This window comes from Anomaloglossus baeobatrachus, chromosome 1 (genome assembly GCF_048569485.1).
Source record: "Anomaloglossus baeobatrachus isolate aAnoBae1 chromosome 1, aAnoBae1.hap1, whole genome shotgun sequence".
NCBI classification, from domain to species: Eukaryota; Metazoa; Chordata; class Amphibia; order Anura; family Aromobatidae; genus Anomaloglossus; species Anomaloglossus baeobatrachus.
The window spans coordinates 644,510,850-644,530,060 of NC_134353.1; the positions used below are offsets into that span (position 1 = coordinate 644,510,850).

Sequence of the window (19,211 nt, forward strand, 5' to 3'; positions counted from 1 at the left end):
CTGTAAAACATAATAGCCTTATACTGAAGCTTCAGAAGCAAGGATTAGGGGAAACTATATGCAACTGGGCAAGGAATTGGCAAAAGATAGGAAACAAAGAGTAGTCATAAATGGTACAATCTCTAAATGATTGTCACCAGTGGGGTGCCGCAGGGATCTGTGCAAGGACCGATTCTTTTTAATCTCTTTATTGATGACCTTGTGGATGGGATTGATAGTAAAATGTCAGTCTTTGCTGATGACAACAAACTATGTAGAATATTAAAAACTGACCTTGATAGTACAATATTACAAAAAGATCTGGTTAAGATGTCAGAATGGGCAGATATTTGGCAAATGAGATTTAATGCTGCATATACATTAAATGGAAGAAAACTCGGGACTACAGAACACGAGAAGGACTTGGGTATTCTCATTACAAATAAGCTGAGCAGCAGCACTCAATGTCAAGCAGCAGCTGCAAAAGCAAACAAGATTTTAGGGTGTATAAAAAAAGAGAGATTAGATCACGTGATCCCAACGTATTGTTACCCCTCTATAAATCACTTGTAAGGCCACATGTAGAATATTGGATCCAGTTTTGGGCTCCACATTTTAAAAAGAATATTCAAAAGTTAGGTTCAGTTTAAAGGCAGGCAACTAGACTACTACAAGGACTGGAAGACCTCCCATATGATGAGAGGTTGAAAAAGTTAGATTTGTTTAGCTTAGAAAAAAGACGTCTCAGAGGAGATCTCATTCATATGTATAATACATGTGTGGTCAATATAAAGGACTGGCACATGACTTCTTCCTTCCAAAGACAATACAAAGGACCAGGGGACATACACTGCGAGTGGAAGAAAAGCGATTCCAGCAGCAAAATAGGAAAAGGTTCTATACAGTTAGAGCAGTCAAACTGTGGAATGCCCTACCACAAGAGGTAGTAATGGCAGCTACTATAACAGATTTGAAAAAAGGGCTGGATGATTTCCTCAGTACACACAACATTGTTGGTTATAAATGACTAAAAGGGAACCTGTCAGGTGCAATATGCACCCAGAACCACGAGCAGGTCTGGGTGCATATTACTAATCTCTGCCTAAACGTCCCTGTATACACTAGCATAGATAAAGAGATCTTTAGAAAAAGTATTACTAAAGATCTTTTATGTTATGCTAATTAGTGCAGGGACTAGTCCCAAGGGCGTTTGTTCCCTTAGCTAGTCGGTCCACATAGCATGCTAGCACACTCCTGTGTGTTTACTAACATGCTAATGAATACGCAGCGACGCCGCACATACCTCACTGTTAATGACGGCCAGCGAAGGATGGATGTGCAGTGTGCATGATCTGGAATACCCGAGGCTTTTGATCATGCGCACTAAACTGATGCCGGGTGTAAGCTTCCCGGCTACAGTTAGGTACAGTGCACATGACCGGAAGTCCCAGGGACTCCGGTTCATGCCAAGTATGCATCCATCCTCTGCCGGCCACCATGAACAGCGGGGTATGTGCGGCGCAGCTGCGTATTTATTAGCATGTTAGTTCATGGTTCTGGCATCTGACGTCGCAGCATGTGACAGGCTGGTGCGACCTTAAACAATTGCAAAAGAGACAAAAATCGTTGGTATATGAGAGGTCGTTCATTTACCAAGAAGATGGGCGGCATGTTCCGGCCGCTCATCTCCGCCCCTCCTCTGCAATTGGATGGCTGCCGTGTGACGTCGCTGTGACGCCGCACGAACCGCCCCCTTAGAAAGGAGGCGGATTGCCGGCCAGAGCGACGTCGCAGGGAAGGTAAGTCCGTGTGACGGGTGTTAGCGATGTATTGCGCCACAGGCAGCGATATGCCCGTGACGCACAACCGACGGGGGTGGGTACGCTGTCTAGCGATATCGGTACCGATATCGCAGCGTGTAAAGTACCCTTTAGTCTATGGGCTAATAATGATGTGGGTTGTGAAATTGTACTAAATATAGCATGTTGCGTTACCACTTGAGATATTTGAATTTCACGTATATCACATTTGTTTTATCACAGTGGAGCGCATCCATGTGTGTGCCTTATTGAGCAAGAGTTCCCCCTGACAGTATTGCCTGTTATTAGGCATCAAACTATGTGAAATCTCGCATGATATAAGTAGTTCACTTTTGAAGGGGTGATTTCTTGAAGGATTGACTTTTTGTTCTGCACTAGAGATGAGCGATGTTCGAGGTTCGCCAATTTCATGTTCGAGTGGTTTTGGGGGGTGTTCGAGACGTTCGATGAACTCGAGCTTTTTGCTAAAAGCTCGAAGTTCGAGTTACGTTCGAGAACGGTTCGATCAACAAAAAGCCTAGCTAGTTACTACCTGGCTTTCCACTGTAATAGTATGAGTCACTGTGAATCACTCTATTATCAAAATTCAGCGTATAGTGTGCGGGAGGGATGAGGTTTAGATCAGTGCTGCTGCTGAGTGGTGAGAGAATGCCGATCGCCATTTTTTTTTTTCCCTAACCGCGCGTACAGTGGGGCGGGCCAGGCTGTCAGCAAATCACTGAGACACACACTGCAAAGTGAATTTTTGCCAGGCAAGCAAGGGCATGTGTCATAGGCTGTGCATGTCCTTGCCTTATAAGACACGGTCATTTTCCCCGTCGCCGCCATTATGTCAATGCTGCGTGAGGGTGACAGTCACAGCTCCCTCTGCTGCTGCTGCTGTGTGCGCTATAGAGATATAGTGCAATCTACACAGCGCTTTAGGGATTAGGGACTACTGATTATTTCAGCCCTTTTCAGGGCTGATTTACAGGTGTTCATAGCCATAGCTGCTAGGCAGGACCATGCAAACACTGTGTAGGTGTCATGATTGACTCCTGGCTCAGCTGGAGCTGAGCCTTTTTTTTTTAGTTTCACTTCTGATGCAGGTCACGTTAGGGGTTAATCCTTTCTGCCTCGTTCTGGAAGTCAGGCTGCTTTATTAGGGCACTGTTTCTCTTGGACTTCGCCAGTGATACTTCTGGCTCTGCTGTGTTCTGCTCTTGAGTGACCTGTTGTCTGCCCTGCCCCCTCCTGACCTCCGTGTTCACCTGACCTGTTAACCTCCTCTGTTGTCTGTTTCCATCAGTGTCTCTCCCGCCTTCTCCCTGTTCATTCCTTATCTGTTTGCCTTAATTCTGTCTTGTGTTCCCACTCCCCCTCGCTTCTAGGCTCTGATTTCCTGGCTACTGACTATTTGCTTCCCTCATACTACGTTTAGACTTTGCCCTTGTGTACTTACAAGACCTCATGTTGTGACACGGCTTTCTGACGATTCTACTGCCATCTGGTGGGCTTGACTAGTATTACCTCTGCTAGGGAATTCCCTGCTCATACGTTTCCTCCACTTTTACGCCCCCTAGTGGTTTACCAGCTAACTACCTTCTCAGATAGTTTCAGGAATCCTCTCAGTCCCACATTACTGCGCTGTACTGCTATTGTACATCTTAGAGTACAGCGTGACAGTAGGGCTTTAGATAACAGCGTATGGCTACCTCAGCTAAGGCAATTCCTTGCTGCATTTTTTCATTAGCAGGGATAGAAAGTGAGGCTTCCTTTGCTGTCCACTGACCCACAGCACCCGTGCAGACTAGCCACCTGCCCATTTTTGCCACGCTATTTTATTTCCCCAAAGAGCTGCCACTTTTTGGGGCATCCTAAAAGTGTCTGGAATACTAAGTTAGTGTTCCTTTGCTGTCCACTGACCCACAGCACCCGTGCATTCTACCCACCTGCCCATTTTTGCTACACAATTCTAATTGCAAACTGTACTGCCACTGTTATGGGCATACTGAAATTGACTGGGATAGTCAGTGTTGGTTCTTCAGCTGTCTATAAAGCTAGACCACCTCTGCATTGTACACACCTGACCATTTTTGCTACGCAATTCTAATTGCAAACTGTGCTGCCACTGTTAGGGGCATACTAAAATTGACTGGGATAGTCAGTGTTGGTTCTTCAGCTGTCAATAAAGCTAGACCACCTCTGCAATCTACACCACCTCTCCATTTTTGCTACCACATTTAAGTGTCCAATCTTGTTGCTAACAAAATGAGTGGAAAAAGGACAGATGCTGGTGGAAAGGGGAACAGGCGTGTTGGTAACGGAAAAAAAGTTTGTGTCCGTGGGGAAGGTGGGAAAGCTACATTAACATCTGCTGAAGAAAGGCCATCTTCCAGCAAAAGTAAGATGTCTACTAGTTTCCGTGGACAATCGGATGTGCTCCCTTTTTTACTGAACCGAACAACTGAAACAAAGGTAGATGATGCACAAAAAAAGAAGATACTTGAATGAATCTCAAGTGCTCCAACAAGTGTCCTTTCCTCTACCTCAACTTCAACATCCAAAAAACAACAGTCCTCTGAGTTGTCACCCCAATCGTACTTGCTTTCTCCCAGCTCTCAAGTATCCACCCGCCCTGCAGAGTATGGTGTAACAGAGATGGCTGAGTCTGCACAGCTGTTCAGTCACACTATAGTCTGGGAAACAGAGGTCTGCTCCCAAGCTACAGTGAGTACAGACCAGGAAATGATCTGCAGTGATGCCCAGAAGCTTTGTGAGTCTGATTCAGGCCCTGATGACCAAGTTTCTGAGCATAATGTAGACCCCATTCACAAACTGTAACACTTCTTGGTGGGGACAATGAGGAACATACTGATGACAAATCGATGAGATTCAGATACCTGATTGGAATGACAACTTAACTATTCAGTCAGGGCAGGAAGAGGTTAGGTCTGTGGGCAATGGGGAGTACAAACACAACGCTTGATGATGAAGTTCTAGATCCCACTTACTGTCAACCCACAGTCAGGCAATTGAGGAGGTCACCAGAGGTGGTGAAGGAGGATGCGACTGACAACGAAGTTACCTTGCGCCTTCCTGGACAGAGTCGGAGTACTGGAAGCACGTCAACAACTGCATCCTCAGCCACAACTCTGCCTCTGAGCACAAGTCGGGGTGGCTCTGCAGGTCCCATAGGCTCTAAGTCTTGCCTACCCTAGTCCTTTTTTGACATCACAAAGGATCTCCCAAATCATGTGATCTGTAAGATTTGTCGCCAATCTATAAGTAGAGGCCAAAACCTCACCAGTTTGACAACTTCTTCCATGAATCGTCACATGAATAACAAGCATAAGTCCCAGTGGGAAGCTCACCATGCTACAATGCGGCCTAGCGGAGCGGGCCAACCACCGTCTGCCCCTTCTAGTGCATCCGTGCGCTCTTCATCCTCATTGACTGTGGGGACAGCTGTCACACATGTTTTTCCACGCAGACCTTCCTCCTCTTTAACCGCAACAGGCAGTTTGCTTGGCAGGTCGTCAGTTGTTTTGGAAGTGGAAACAAGTGCTGGTGTAGAGCTCCCTCATACATCAAGAGCACTAAGTATGGATGAAGGCAACATCCTGTCTCCGCCTGCACTTTCCTCACAGACCTTCAGTTTTCCAGGGACACCCTACTCACCACCGTCTCCACACAGCAGCCAGATCTCGGTCCCTCAGATGTGGACAAACAAAAGGCCATTTCCTCTGAGCCATGACAAAGCTAAGAGGTTGACGTTATCCCTCTGTAAGCTCTTGGCTACTTAAATGCTGTCTTTCCACCTGGTGGACACAGAGGATTTTCGAGACCTTATGTCCGTCGCAGTGCCTCAGTACCAGATGCCCAGTCGCCACTACTTCTCCAAGAAAGGTGTGCCTGCGCTACACCAGCATGTCGCACACAACATCACCGCTTCCTTGAGAAACTCTGTGTGTGACAGGGTGCATTTCACCACTGATACTTGGACCAGTAAGCATGGACAGGGGCGTTACATGTCTCTGACTGGGCACTGGGTAACTATGGCAAAAGATGGAGAAGGGTCTGCTGAACAAGTCTTGCCGTCCCCACGACTTGTGCGTCAATCCTCTGTATGTCGAACTTCCTCCACTACTTCCGCCTCCTCAACCTCGTCTGGGTCCTCCACCTCCACCCCAAGCCGGCCTGGTCAGGCCACCCGCTTTGTAACTGCGCACAAGGAATCCGGCACACCTCCTTACTATGCTGGCAGCAGAGCTCAACGGCATCAGGCGGTCTTTACCTTGAAATGTCTTGGAAATAAGAGTCACACAGCTGAGAAGTTGTGGTCAGCGCTTGCGAGCGAGTTTACTAAATGGTTGTTTCCACTCAACCTGCAGCCAGGGAAGGCCATGTGCGATAATGCTGCAAACCTGGGTGCGGCCCTACGCCGGGGCAAGGTGACACACGTGCCTTGTATGGCTCAAGTGTTGAACCTTGTTGTCCAGCAATTTTTAACCCACTATCTCGGCCTAAATGGGCCTCTGCACAGGGCACGGTCACTCTCTGCTCACTTCCGCCGTTCAACCGCCGCAGCTGAGCGACTTGCATCGCTCCAGAAGTCTTTCGGCCTGCCGGTTCATCGCCTGAAATGCGATGTGCCGACATGCTGGAATTCGACTCTCCACATGTTGCAGCGACTGTGGCAGCACCGCCGAGCCCTGGTGCAATACGTTATGACGTATAGCCTGGGCCAACGAGGTGGGGCAGATCACACTGCTGGAGTGGTCTCAGATCAAGGACCTATGCACCCTTCTGCACAGTTTCGACATGACGACGAATATGTTTAGCGCTGACAATGCCATTATCAGCATGACAATTCCAGTCATTTACATGCTGGAGCACACGCTAAACACTATTCGGATTCAGGGGGTGGGACAAGAGGAAGGGGAGGAAGTACAGGAGGATTCATATGCGCAAAGGATACCAACATCTACAAGGTCCAGACGTTCAGCATCACCAAGGCGGCAGGTATGGGACGGTGGGGGAGAGGGATTAACAAGGGCGCATGGTAGCAGCCAAAATGTTGAGGAAGGTGCAGGAGACCAGGAAGAAATGGAGGATGAACTCTCGATGGGTATGGAAGACTCAGCAGATGAGGGAGACCTTGGTCAAATTTCGGTTGAACGAGGTTGGGGGAGATGTCAGAGGAAGGAAGCACGGTTATCACCTCACCGCCACAAACACAGCAAGGACTTGGACATGGACGTCACTAAACATTGGGTTTCATCCTTTGTGATGCTTTGCTGGCCTTTAATGCAGCTGACTTCAGAGGATGCTTGTTGTGGGTCTTTCTGCCTTTGGATTTGTCTTAAGTATGTGAAATGCATGTTTGATGGGGTTCAGATGTGGTGACTGACTCAGCCACTGAAGAATATTCCACGTCTTTGCCTTAAAAAAAACTCCTGGGTTGCTTTGGGTCATTGTTTTGGGTCATTGTCCATCTGTACTGTGATGCGCCATCCAATAAACTTTGCTGCATTTGGTTGAATCTAAGCAGAACATATAGCCCTGTACATTTCAGAATTCATCTGGCTGCTTCTGTCTTAAGTCACATCATCAATAAATACTAGTGAGCCAGTGACATTGAAAGCCATGTATGCCAGACCATCACACTGCCTCCACCATTTCTTACAGAGGATGTGGTGTGCTTTGGATCATGAGCAATTCCAAGCCTTCTGCATACTTTCTACTTCCCATCATTCTGGTACAGGTTGATCTTTCATGTGTAAAAAAATGCTTTTCTAGATCTGGGCTGGCTTTTTTTAGAGGTTTTTTGGCAATATTTACTCTAACCTTTCTATTTTTAAGCCTGATTAGTGGTTTACACCTTTAAGTGAACCTTCTGTATTTGCTCTTATGAAGTCTTCTCTTTATGGTAGACTTAGATACTGAAACACTTAATTCCTTGAGAGTATTTGTCCCTTATATGGATGCTGTGAAGACCTTTTTCTTCAACATGGAAAGCATTCTGCAATCAACCATCCCTGAGTTTTTCTGTGGACATGCAGGAGTTTTTGAGTTCCCAAGCTCACCAGTGTGCTTTTTTTTGCAGAATGTACCAAACTGTTGATTTGATAAGCAGAAAAAAAGGATAAAAGATGGATATTCAATATCATGTAAAGAGCCACTCAGAATAATGTTACATGAAAAAAAGGAGAAACTAAGCTTTTTATGGCCACACATAGTAAATAAATAGAGGGTGCAACTATATTGTATATAAATTAATTAATTTTATTAATACCAAAATACAGTAAGAAGCACTATCATATTACATAAGTCAAGTTGGTAAAAACACACAGGATGAATGGAGATATAGAGATCAGAGTATTCCCTACTTAGGACCTCAGCAGCATATAAAGATAATGGGTAAGCAAAGTGGCCCCAAGTATTAATAAGTGGCCAGAAAGCATGCATAGGGAGATCTGTTAAAGAAGCCCAAGAGGGCATACATATGGAAAGAATCGTGTCCCCCGAGGAAGCATTTGTGAAACGCGTCGGGGCTCCCCCTTCTCTCCACAGGACTTTCAATCCAGCATTTGCACATGCACCTTATTCATGGGTAAGCGTTGTCCCTTGTATTTCATAGGGGAAAGATTCTTTCCATATGTATGCCCTCTTGGGCTTCTTTAACAGATCTCCCTATGCATGCTTTCTGGCCACTTATTAATACATGGGGCCACTTTGCTTACCCATTATATTTATATGCTGCTGAGGTCCTAAGTAGGGAATACTCTGATCTCTATATCTCCATTCATCCTGTGTGTTTTTACCAACTTGACTTATGTAATATGACAGTGCTTCTTACTGTATTTTGGTATTAATAAAATTAATTAATTTATATACAATATAGTTGCACCCTCTATTTATTTACTATGTGTGGCCATAAAAAGCTCAGTTTCCCCTTTTTTTCATGTAAAACTGTTGATTTGGCCATCACTAACATTATTGCTATCTATCTAATGGATTTCCTATTTTTTTTTTTTTTTTACCCTATGGTGGATCTTTTTCTTCCATTTAGAGCTCCATTGACTGCATGTTGTGGCTTCAAATCAACAGCTTCCAAATACAAATGCTGCACCTGGAATCAGCTCCAGACCTTTCATCTGCTGAATGGATGATGGATTAATGAGGGAATACCTTATGCAGCCCATTAAATAGCTTTTAAGATAATTGTCCAATTACTTTTGGTCTTTTGAAAAAAAAAGACAGCTACATTTTTAGAACTGTAATTCCTAAACCCTTGCTCCAATTTGGATGTGAATCCCATCAAATTGAAGCTGATAGTCTGCACTTAAAGTCCATATTAATTATTCAACTGTATCTTGAATATGTTTTGGTAAACAGCTAAAATTTGTGTCACTGACCAAATATTTCTGGATAAACTGTATATGTTTGTTTCCAGCATTATTATTATTATTGTTATTATTATTATTATTATTCTTTGGTTGCTAGGGAGTATTGTTTTTCACCTCTTGTTTATGTCATAAGGGGTTATGTGATTGTCTGTTTTTAAATGTTTTTAACTATCTGCATCTGGATTGTGATTTTCAGAAAAAAGTAATTTGTATTTTTTTCAACTGGCAGATTTTATTTTTCTCCATAATACTGAGTTGCTGGTATTAATAGTGCACATTTCCTTCCTTCTTACAATGAATTTTAGAAACCTACCAGAAATATTTATTACTACAGATTTGCTACATAATTAAATGATCCATCTTGTATTTCTGTGCTGTAAATGAATGAATGTCTCCCCGCAATCCCTTCAGGTGATAAATAGTACTAATATTTGGCATACTACCACTTCTCATACCACAATTGTTATTTTATATACTTTTTAGTACCATTGGTTGTTGAATACTTACCAGATACATTCACTATTACGTGTTCACTAGACAATGAAGTCATCAATCTCTCTTGTATTTCTGTGCTGTAAGCACATGAATATCTCCCACCATTCTCTTTGTTGGATATAGTGATCACATATGTGTTATCTTCTGCCTCCTTTAAGGGTGGTATATATCCCTCCTTGTAAAATTGAATCATCTTCACCTTCAAGAGCTTAGGAGGAGAACATAATATGGTGATTGAGTCTCCCATATTGTACACAGAGAGTGAAGGATCCAGAGAAATAATTGGAGGTGGCAACTTGTCTGTAAAATAAAGCATTAGTCTATGAGTTTGGATGAGTGAAACACATAAACTATATAATATCGAGACTAGTTTCCTTGTTCCTTTTTGGAAAGTACTTACACCATGTTCCAAAATATTATGCAAATTATATTTTTCTATGATTTTCCTAAATGGTCGGTGGAAATGACAGTCAGTCTAATAAAAGTCATCACCCGTTAGAGTATACATTGAATTTTATTGAAGAAACCTCCCAATGATAACAGTATAATCTTCAAAATTAAAAAAAAACCCTCAAAATGCTCTGTTCTAAATTATTAGGCACAGAAGAGTTTCTAAACATTTTAAAGAACTGAACATGCTCATTTGTGGAATTTGCAGCATTAGGAGGTCAAATCCACTGAAATAAAAAGATATTTAAATCCAAAACATCCTAACAGACTAAGTTACATGTCAGCATAGGAACCCTTCTTTGATATCACCTTCACAATTCTTGCATCCATTGAACTTGTGAGTTTTTGGAGAGTTTCTGCTTGAATTTCTTTGCATGATGTCAGAATAGCCTCCCAGAGCTGCTGTTTAGATGTGAACTGCCTCCCACCCTCATAGATCTTTTGCTTGATGATACTCCAAAGGTTCTCTATAGGGTTGAGGTCAGGGGAAGATGGTGGCCACACCATGAGTTTATCTCCTTTTATGCCCATAGCAGCCAATGACACAGAGGTATTCTTTGCAGCATGAGATGGTGCATTGTCTGGATGAAGATGATTTTGCTTCTGAAGGCATGTTTCTGCTTTTTGGAAGAAAGTTGTCAGTCAGAAACTCTATATACTTTGCAGAAGTCATTTTCACACCTTCAGGAACCCTAAAGGGGCCTACCACATGTCTCCCCATGAATCCAGCCCAAAACATGACTCCTCCACCACCTTGCTCACATCACAGCTTTGTTGGGACATGATGGCCATCCACCAACCATCCACTACTCCATCCATCTGGAACATCCAGGGTTGCTCGACACTCATCACTAAACAAGACTGTTTGAAATTTAGTCTCCATGTATGTCTGAGCCCACTGCAACTGTTTCTGCTTGTGAGCACTGGTTAGGGGTGGGCGAATATTAGGTTTATGCACCACAGCAAGCCTTTGAAGGATTCTACACCTTGAGGTTCGAGGGACTCCAGAGGCACCAGTAGTTTCAAATATCTGTTTGCTGGTTTGTAATGGCTTTTTAGCAGCTGCTCTCTTAATCAGATGGACTTACTTGGCAGAAACCTTCCTCATTCTGCCTTTATCAGCACGAACACGTATGTGCTCTGAATCAGCTACAGGTCTCTTCACGATGATCACGCTTACGTTTTCGTGAAATATCTAATGTTTTCATCCCTTGTCCAAGGCACTGCACTATTTGATGCTTTTTGGCAGCATAGAGATCCCTTTTCTTTCCCATGTTACTTGAAAACTGTGGCCTGCTTAATATTGTGGAACATCCAGTTTTCCTTTTTTAGGGCTCATCTAGCAAACTAATTATCACAAGTATCTGAGATTGATTTCAGTAATCCAAAGAACCCTGAGACACAATACCATCAATGAGTTTCATTGAAAAAAAAAAAAAATTAATGACTATGACACTTAAAATCAATTTACATAATAATTTGGAACATGGTGTATTATAGGATGCATAAAATTAGAAACCTCTGACAATGGCTAATCAAACACATTAATGCAACACATATTGCTGTATATTATTTATATTACAGTAGTTAAAACCTAATGTAGCATAGACAATATTTTTTTTTAGTTTTACTCTCTATCGAATAAATTAACAAAAAATTACCAGAAAATGATAGTAAAACTTCATTAGTTCTGGGAGATGACTGATTGCCAGTCCAGCAATCACAGAAATAGCTCCCAATATCAGATACAATCTTGCCATGGGTCTTATAGATGTGCGTGTTATTGGTTGAGATGTATTTAGAGTCCTTATAAAAATTACCGTAAAGTAAGGATTTCTGTATTTTTCCTGGACGGCACATGTCAGAGTCACAGTTTCTCCTTTATAGTAGGGGCAACTGTTGAAAGTGGCTCTGTTTGAAATTTATACTCTTTGGTTAAACTGATAGTCTTGACCAGGCCCGGCATCAGCACCCGGCAAACCTGATCAAATGCCGGGGCCCTGGGCTACCGGGTGGCCCACTCGCGGTGGCAGGGGGGCCCGATGCCCGCGCTGTCACACTGTCACAGGCTTTCCCCCTGCTGAGGATCGCACTTTCAATTGTATCGGCTTCGCAGTTGCCGATACAATTGAAAACAATGATGAGAGACGGATCGGCACGCTCCCTCTCTCACTATTCTCCCCACTATGTCTGACACTGTTAGCGTTCTGAGCCTCTGACAGCTCAGCAGCAGAGCGCGGTGACGTCATCACTGTGCGCCTGCTGAGAGGTCAGAGCGACAGCGGTGAACACGCCGAGGAGACAGGAACAGCGGGGGAACGAAGAGAAGTGAGTATTTATGTAATCGTGGTGGCCAGACAACCATGGAGATGCTATCAGGGTCTGCACTGTGCTATATAGGTGCTGTGTACTACATGGAGGTACCTGATGCTATATGGCTCTGCACTGTGCTATATGCAGCCTGTATACTACATGGAGGTGCCTAATGCTATCAGGATCTGCACTGTACTATATAGGGGCTGTATACTACATGAGGATGCCTAATGCTATCTGGCTCTGCTCTGTGCTATATGTTGGCTGCATACTACATGAGGGTGCTTAATTAATGCTATCTGGGTCTGCACTGTGCTATATGGCGGCTGTATACTACATGAGGGTGCCTAATGCTATCTGGGGCTGCACTGTGCTATATACGGGCTATATACTACATGAGGGTGCCTAATGCTATCTGGGTCTGCACTGTACTGTATGGCGGCTGTAAACTACATGAGGGTGCCTAATGCTACCTAGGTCTGTATTGTGCTGTATGGCGGCTGTATACTACATGATGGTGCCTAATGCTATCTAGGGCTGCACTGTGCTATATACGGGCTGTATACTACATTAAGGTGCATAATGCTATCTGGGTCTGCACTGTGCTATATGGTGGCTGTATACTACATGTGGGTGCCTAATGCTATGTGGGTCTGCACTGTGCTATATACGGGCTGTATACTATATGAGGGTGCCTAATGCTATCTGGGTCTGCACTGTACTATATGGTAGCTGTAAACTACATGAGGGTGCCTAATGCTATCTAGGTCTGCATTGTGCTGTATGGCGGCTGTATACTACATGAGGGTGCCTAATGCTATCTGGGTCTGCACTATGCTATATACGGGCTGTATATTTCATGAAGGTGCATAATGCTATCTGGGTCAGCACTGTGCTATATGGCAGCTGTATACTACATGAAGGTGCCCAATGCTATGTGCGTCTGCACTGTGCTATATGGCGGCTGTATACTACATGAGTGTGCCTAATGCTATCTAGGTCTGCATTGTGCTGTATGGCGGCTGTATACTACATGAGGGTGCCTAATGCTGTATGGGTCAGCATTGTGCTAAATGGGGGCTGCTTAATGTTATATGGGGGTTGCATAGTGCCATATGGGGGCTGCATAGATAACTATGGGGGCTTCATAACACTATATGGAGGAATATGAGGGCTGCATACTGCTATACCCCCATAGTTGTATGTCCCCTCCACCCCAGTGCTGTATACCCCCTCAGAGCTTTGTATACCCCCCAGAGCTGCATGTTACCTTACTACCTTAGAGCTGTTTGTCCCCCCACCCCAGAGCCACTGCCCCCCTCTAGAGCTGTATGCCCCCCTCTGGAGCTGTATGGCTCCCATTGCTGTATATCCCTTTCCTCAGTTATATGTATGCCCCCAAGTAATGTGTATGTCCCCAGCCTCTCTTGTGATGTATATACAGCAGTGTTAGTGTTCTCTATGTGCGGCCATGTCTGTTAGTGACGACCACCAATCAGCGTGGCACAGACACATGCCCAGGAGGAGCTGGATGGAGACAAGCAGGGGAGGTGAATGAGGCTGTTGCCGGCTTCCCAATATTAGAAATCTCTCATGTGTCTGTGTGTGCATGTATGATGTGTATCTATGTATGTCAGTGTATATGACTGTGTATAGATTTTTGTCTATTTATATGTGGTTTTTGTGAATTTCCCTTTAAATATGTATGTGTACGTATGCCTGTATGTGTATATATCTGTGCATGTCTATATGTGGATGGGGCTCACTGAGACACTTTCGCCCAGGGCCTACAAAAACCTGAAGCCGGCTCTGGTCCTGACTGTGTGGGTAAACTGATGATACAGGCTATATAGGGGAAATTGGTTAAACTTATTCCTCTGTGGGGGAAGTCTAGCAGTCTTGACTGTGTGGTTGAATTGGGAATACAGGCTCTGTATGTTTTGTTTTTTTTGAATTGTAGGTCTTTGAAGAATCTCTAAAATCCATCTCTGTTCAGGTTCCTTTTGCAGCCCGCTAGCCCTTACTACAAACCATTTTACAGCCCTGAACTTGGGCTTCCCATTCACTTTTATGGGGTTCATTGTTCGGGGTTAAGTTCGGAGTCAAGTTTGCTCGCCGATCACCAATATCCGTGGGTTCGCTGATCACTTGTTTTCACGAACAGTGACATTTTCAACAATCTCTGCATTGTTAGAATAGACCAGATCCAGAAAAGTATTTTTATTAATCTTTCATAAACTGGCTTATAAAATAATCCTGCAAGAAGGAGAAACCTTCAAATTTTTGCAGCGATAACAGAACCCTGACACCAGTCAATATATGACCATCTAACATATCCAAACACTATTGTACCAGCCTGTTTAGCATGCACCCTTTGTTTGTGCAGTCGATCCTCCAACTCCTCAGAGATGTTGAGGGTCAGTAGTTTACAAGGCAATTATGTAAAGAATGTAACCATATCTCAGCAACACCAACTAAAATCTATGTGTTCCTCCACTACTAAAGACTCAACATCCCATTGCCTAGATTACATATTGCGCAAAAATAAAAATAGAAAAATGAAAAATTACAGGTTGATCCAATTTGTGTGAATTCATTATTTGCATCATATATGAGATGTTGTTCTGGGGATCTCCTCCCAGATCTGGATCAGGTCATCACTGAATTCCTAGACATTCTATGGATCACTTTTTATTGCCAGATGCACCAATACATTCTGCTCCACAGGTTCAAAATTGGATACAGATCTAGGGTATTTATGGGCTAATCAATGGCATCAATGCCGTCATCAACTAGGAACTGTCTACACACTATTGTCTCATGAAACCCGGCAAAGTCCTGCACCAGTAGGAACCCAGAGCAGCAAGGTTTAACAATGGTGGATTTCATTCTGGAACCTAACATCAGTCAGAATATTGCTGTATATCATGTGGAACTTTACTGGACCTTACATGGATATGTTTCATCAGGCCATCACTGACTCACTGCCAAAATGGACATGCTGGACCATGTAGCTAACGTTCTCCATGTCTCCAGACAATTCTAAATTCTATATCTCTCACGTGTTCAGTATAAAGCGGGAGAGAAAAGGTGCAATAGGGTCTTACGCGGTTTACTGGGTGAAAGTAATAAGGAAGATCGGGTTGTGCCAGTCACAACTCCTTCAATGGCATAAGTGAGTACCTAAACGGTCCAGCAGCAGCCCTGTTGCAAAGTGGATCATCAAAAGGGGAAACTGGAAAAAAACAGGTTTCTTTGCCGCGCTGAAGACCATGAACATCGATGTCAGATAAACAATTTTTTTATTTCATTCCTACGTGTTTCGGAGACCCCAACTGTCTCCTTCTTCAGGGAAAGGAGAAAAATTCCTTTCCCTGAAGAATGAAACAGTTGGGGTCTCCGAAACACGTAGGAATGAAATAAAAGAATTGTTTATCTGACATCGATGTTCATGGTCTTCAGCGCGGCAAAGAAACCTGTTTTTCTCCAGTTTCCCCTTTTGATGATCCACGTGTTCAGTATGAAACTGCTTTGTGAAGGTGTAAGACCTTCCAATTATCTTGCTCTCTGGCTAATGACTGCATGGTGGTTTGCTGTGAAAACAAGTCCCTTACAGAATGATAGGACAGGTCACTGTTCCACCATTCCATCTGTCAGGCTCAACTTTGACTTTCACTGCAACAAGCATGATAATGTCACTACATTGTGGCTGCTGTGTAGCGATTCAGTCCACATGCTGCTGAGTGCATAGTAATGGGTTAGTGGGGTGAGGTGAGTGGTTTTCGCTCTCTTTTTTTTTAAATATTATTAATGAGTACTTGCATGGGGCTGCTATTCTATGTGTGGAGATATACTGTGGGGGTCATCATACTATGTCTAGTGGTGTGTGATGGCATCATAAAGTGTGGAGAGCTTTGAATGACCTTAACTATGTGTTAGGGGCTTTGACCCTGCTTACTCTGCTGCCTTTTTTTGGGTGGGGCTGGGGGGGGCACAATTAGGACTTTTGCTGTGCCCATGATGTCTATGTACACCCTTGTACTGAGCATAAAAGAGTTGTGAATAGGGAGGGAATTATACTCTTTAAAAATGTGATATGTTTACTTAGTCATGCTCAGTGAGTCTTTATCCACTTCACCCGACATTCAGACAACTGGCTAAGACCAATAGTAAGGATGACAGCGCTCCTTCGGGTGAAAAAACATGCAATTCTTTATTCCATCAGTTGTGTAACAGCAACGTTTCGACCTGGTGGTCTTTATCAAGCATGCTTGATAAAGACCACCAGGTCGAAACGTTGCTGTTACACAACTGATGGAATAAAGAATTGCATGTTTTTTCACCCGGAGGAGCGCTGTCATCTTTACTATTGGTATGTTATTTCAAGTGATCCCTTGATCATGGACGTGCGCTCCTGAGGTGCTGATTGTGCTGTTGCACAGGCACATAGGTTTTTTTTTACCAAGGTGCTGTGGACTTTTCTTTTTTGGATGTAACTGGCTAAGACCAAACCTTGATAAATTTATCCTAAAATTTTTTTCCAATGCCTTTTGTTGCACAAATCAAAATAAAACAAAGGCTACTTGTACACTCCATCGGGTGTCCATGGCCTCATTCAGATGTGTGATTTTCGTGTCAGAGTGCTGTCTTATGTTTTTCACATAGTATTCATACCTGTGATACTCTGTGGTCACTCATATTTTCAAAGGTCCACAGAAAATTGTGAAAACATGTTCGATTTTGATCTGAGGGTCACATCAAAATTGGTAATGCAAGTCTGTGGGTCCATGTAAAAATCTGACCACACTTGGATGCCATCTGAGTGCAGTCTGATTTTCACAAACTGTCAAATAGAAGAAAGTGGAAACTTTTTTTTCTGCACGCACAAGAAAAATGGATGACTCTTGGACCAGACATTCAAACTCTGATTAAAGTCTGATCAAAACAATCAGACCATAAGAAGCTTCTTAACCTTTTTCCCTACTCTTTTATGGGTCATTGCTGTGCAGGCCACATATCTATTCTGGTCTAAGTATCTATGTAATCTCTTCATGAATTTTTTCCACCACTTTATGATTTATTTTTCATCTGGATTATATGTGTGGTGCCCTGGACAAGCCAGGACGTCACAGGTACTGCAACAACACACCCCACACCCCGGTTAGGCACATCAGTCACACACAAATCCTTGTTGCCTCCCTCCAAGAGCTGATGTCCACACCAGGTGGGGTGGAGCCAGGTGGTTGGCCCCACCCATCGAGGAGTTCACAGTCCTGGAGGCGGAAAAGGACAGGAGTTGAGTTAGGGAGAAGTGGAAGGAGTAAGGGGTAGGAGAGGAGCAGTCTGACCGTGTCTGGGTACGTGGCCCGGGCACATACAGCAAGGTTGGCAGACGGTGGTGACCGTCTGCAGGAGAGGCCGATCGACGCGGAACTGTAGGACCGGGGATGGGCGGTGGCCCACCAGTACCAAACCGGGGAGCGAAGAGAAACCAGCACCATCCGGCAGGGCCTACTGACCCCGACCAGGCTTGGAGTCGCCGTAAAACCGGTCAAATCCGTTAGCGACGGGAACCTCCAGGGTTTCCCAGCAGCAAAGACCCGATTGAAGGCAACCGCTCAACCGTGAAGGGAAGTACAGTCACCACCAAGGCTACAGCTCCCAGGGCCAGAGCCTGCGGGCAAAAGGGGCTCCCTCGGCATCTATCCACGCTGGGGAGCGGGTTACCGGTGGGAAGCCATCGGGGCCGAAAACACACTACAGGTGCAGGGAAAGGCAGTCACCGCCAACCTACCGGGAGTGACCACCGCAGCCAGCTGCGGGACCCGTCCATCCAGCCATTTGTTTTACCAGAGACTCCGTATACTTTATTGGCTGAGTGAGTACCACCGTGCCGTCTGGTACCGCACTGCCCCCGCGACCCTGCACCTCACCCAAACCCTGCCATCCACGTTCCAGTTACCCTCACCGGGCCCCGGGACCACCAAAACCCCCTATCCACGGAGGGGAGAGAAACATCTCGACTGCTCCCTGTCATCGCTCCCGGGATCCCCGTCCAGAGCAGCGGTGGTGTCCCAACCTCACCACAAACCGTGGGTGGCGTCACGGACTGACTACCCAAACCCCAAAAACTATCCCCTTTTCACTCACGGGCGAGGAGCGCCGCTCGAGTCCCCGGGTCCGGCCCACCGCTCGAGCCACAGAGCAGCAGCAGCACCGGACCCGAGCGTCAGCGAGAGCGCAGCGGCGGCGGCCTCCTCCCCGCCCACGACATATGTACTTAGCTTTTTATTATAATGATTGCTTATATCTTCAATGGCATTTATTTCTTGTGACCATACCCATATTGCTACCTACAGTTAGGTCCAGAAATATTTGGACAGTGACAGAATCTTTGAGATTTGGGCTCTGTATGTCACACTTTTTTTATTTTAAAATGAAACAACTGAGATGTAATTGAAGTGGAGACTTTCAGGTTTAATTGAAGGGGTTGAACAAAAGTATTCTGTGAAACGTTTAGGAATCACAGCCATTTTTCTACAATCTCTCCTCATTTCAGGGGCTCAAAAGTAATTGGACAAATTTACATTACCATAAATACAATGTTCATTTTTAAAACTTTGTACAGAATTCTTTGCAGGCAATGATTACCCGAAGTCTGGAAGCAATGGACATCACTAAACGTCGGGTTTCCTACTTTGTGATGCTTTGCTGGCCTTTAATGCAGCTGACTTCAGTTGATGCTTGTTTGTGGGTTTTTCTG

At 44.4% G+C, this 19,211-nt stretch overlaps 1 protein-coding gene across 1 annotated transcript in view; it reads right to left on the bottom strand.

Annotated features, from left to right (window-relative positions):
• LOC142244659 (platelet glycoprotein VI-like) overlaps positions 1–19,211 on the bottom strand; it is a 48,785-nt gene that overhangs the window by 5,207 nt on the left and 24,367 nt on the right. The window contains exon 5 of the mRNA XM_075316942.1: positions 9,698–9,985. Coding sequence (XP_075173057.1) covers positions 9,698–9,985 — 288 coding nt within the window. The remainder of the gene's footprint in view (positions 1–9,697; positions 9,986–19,211) is intronic.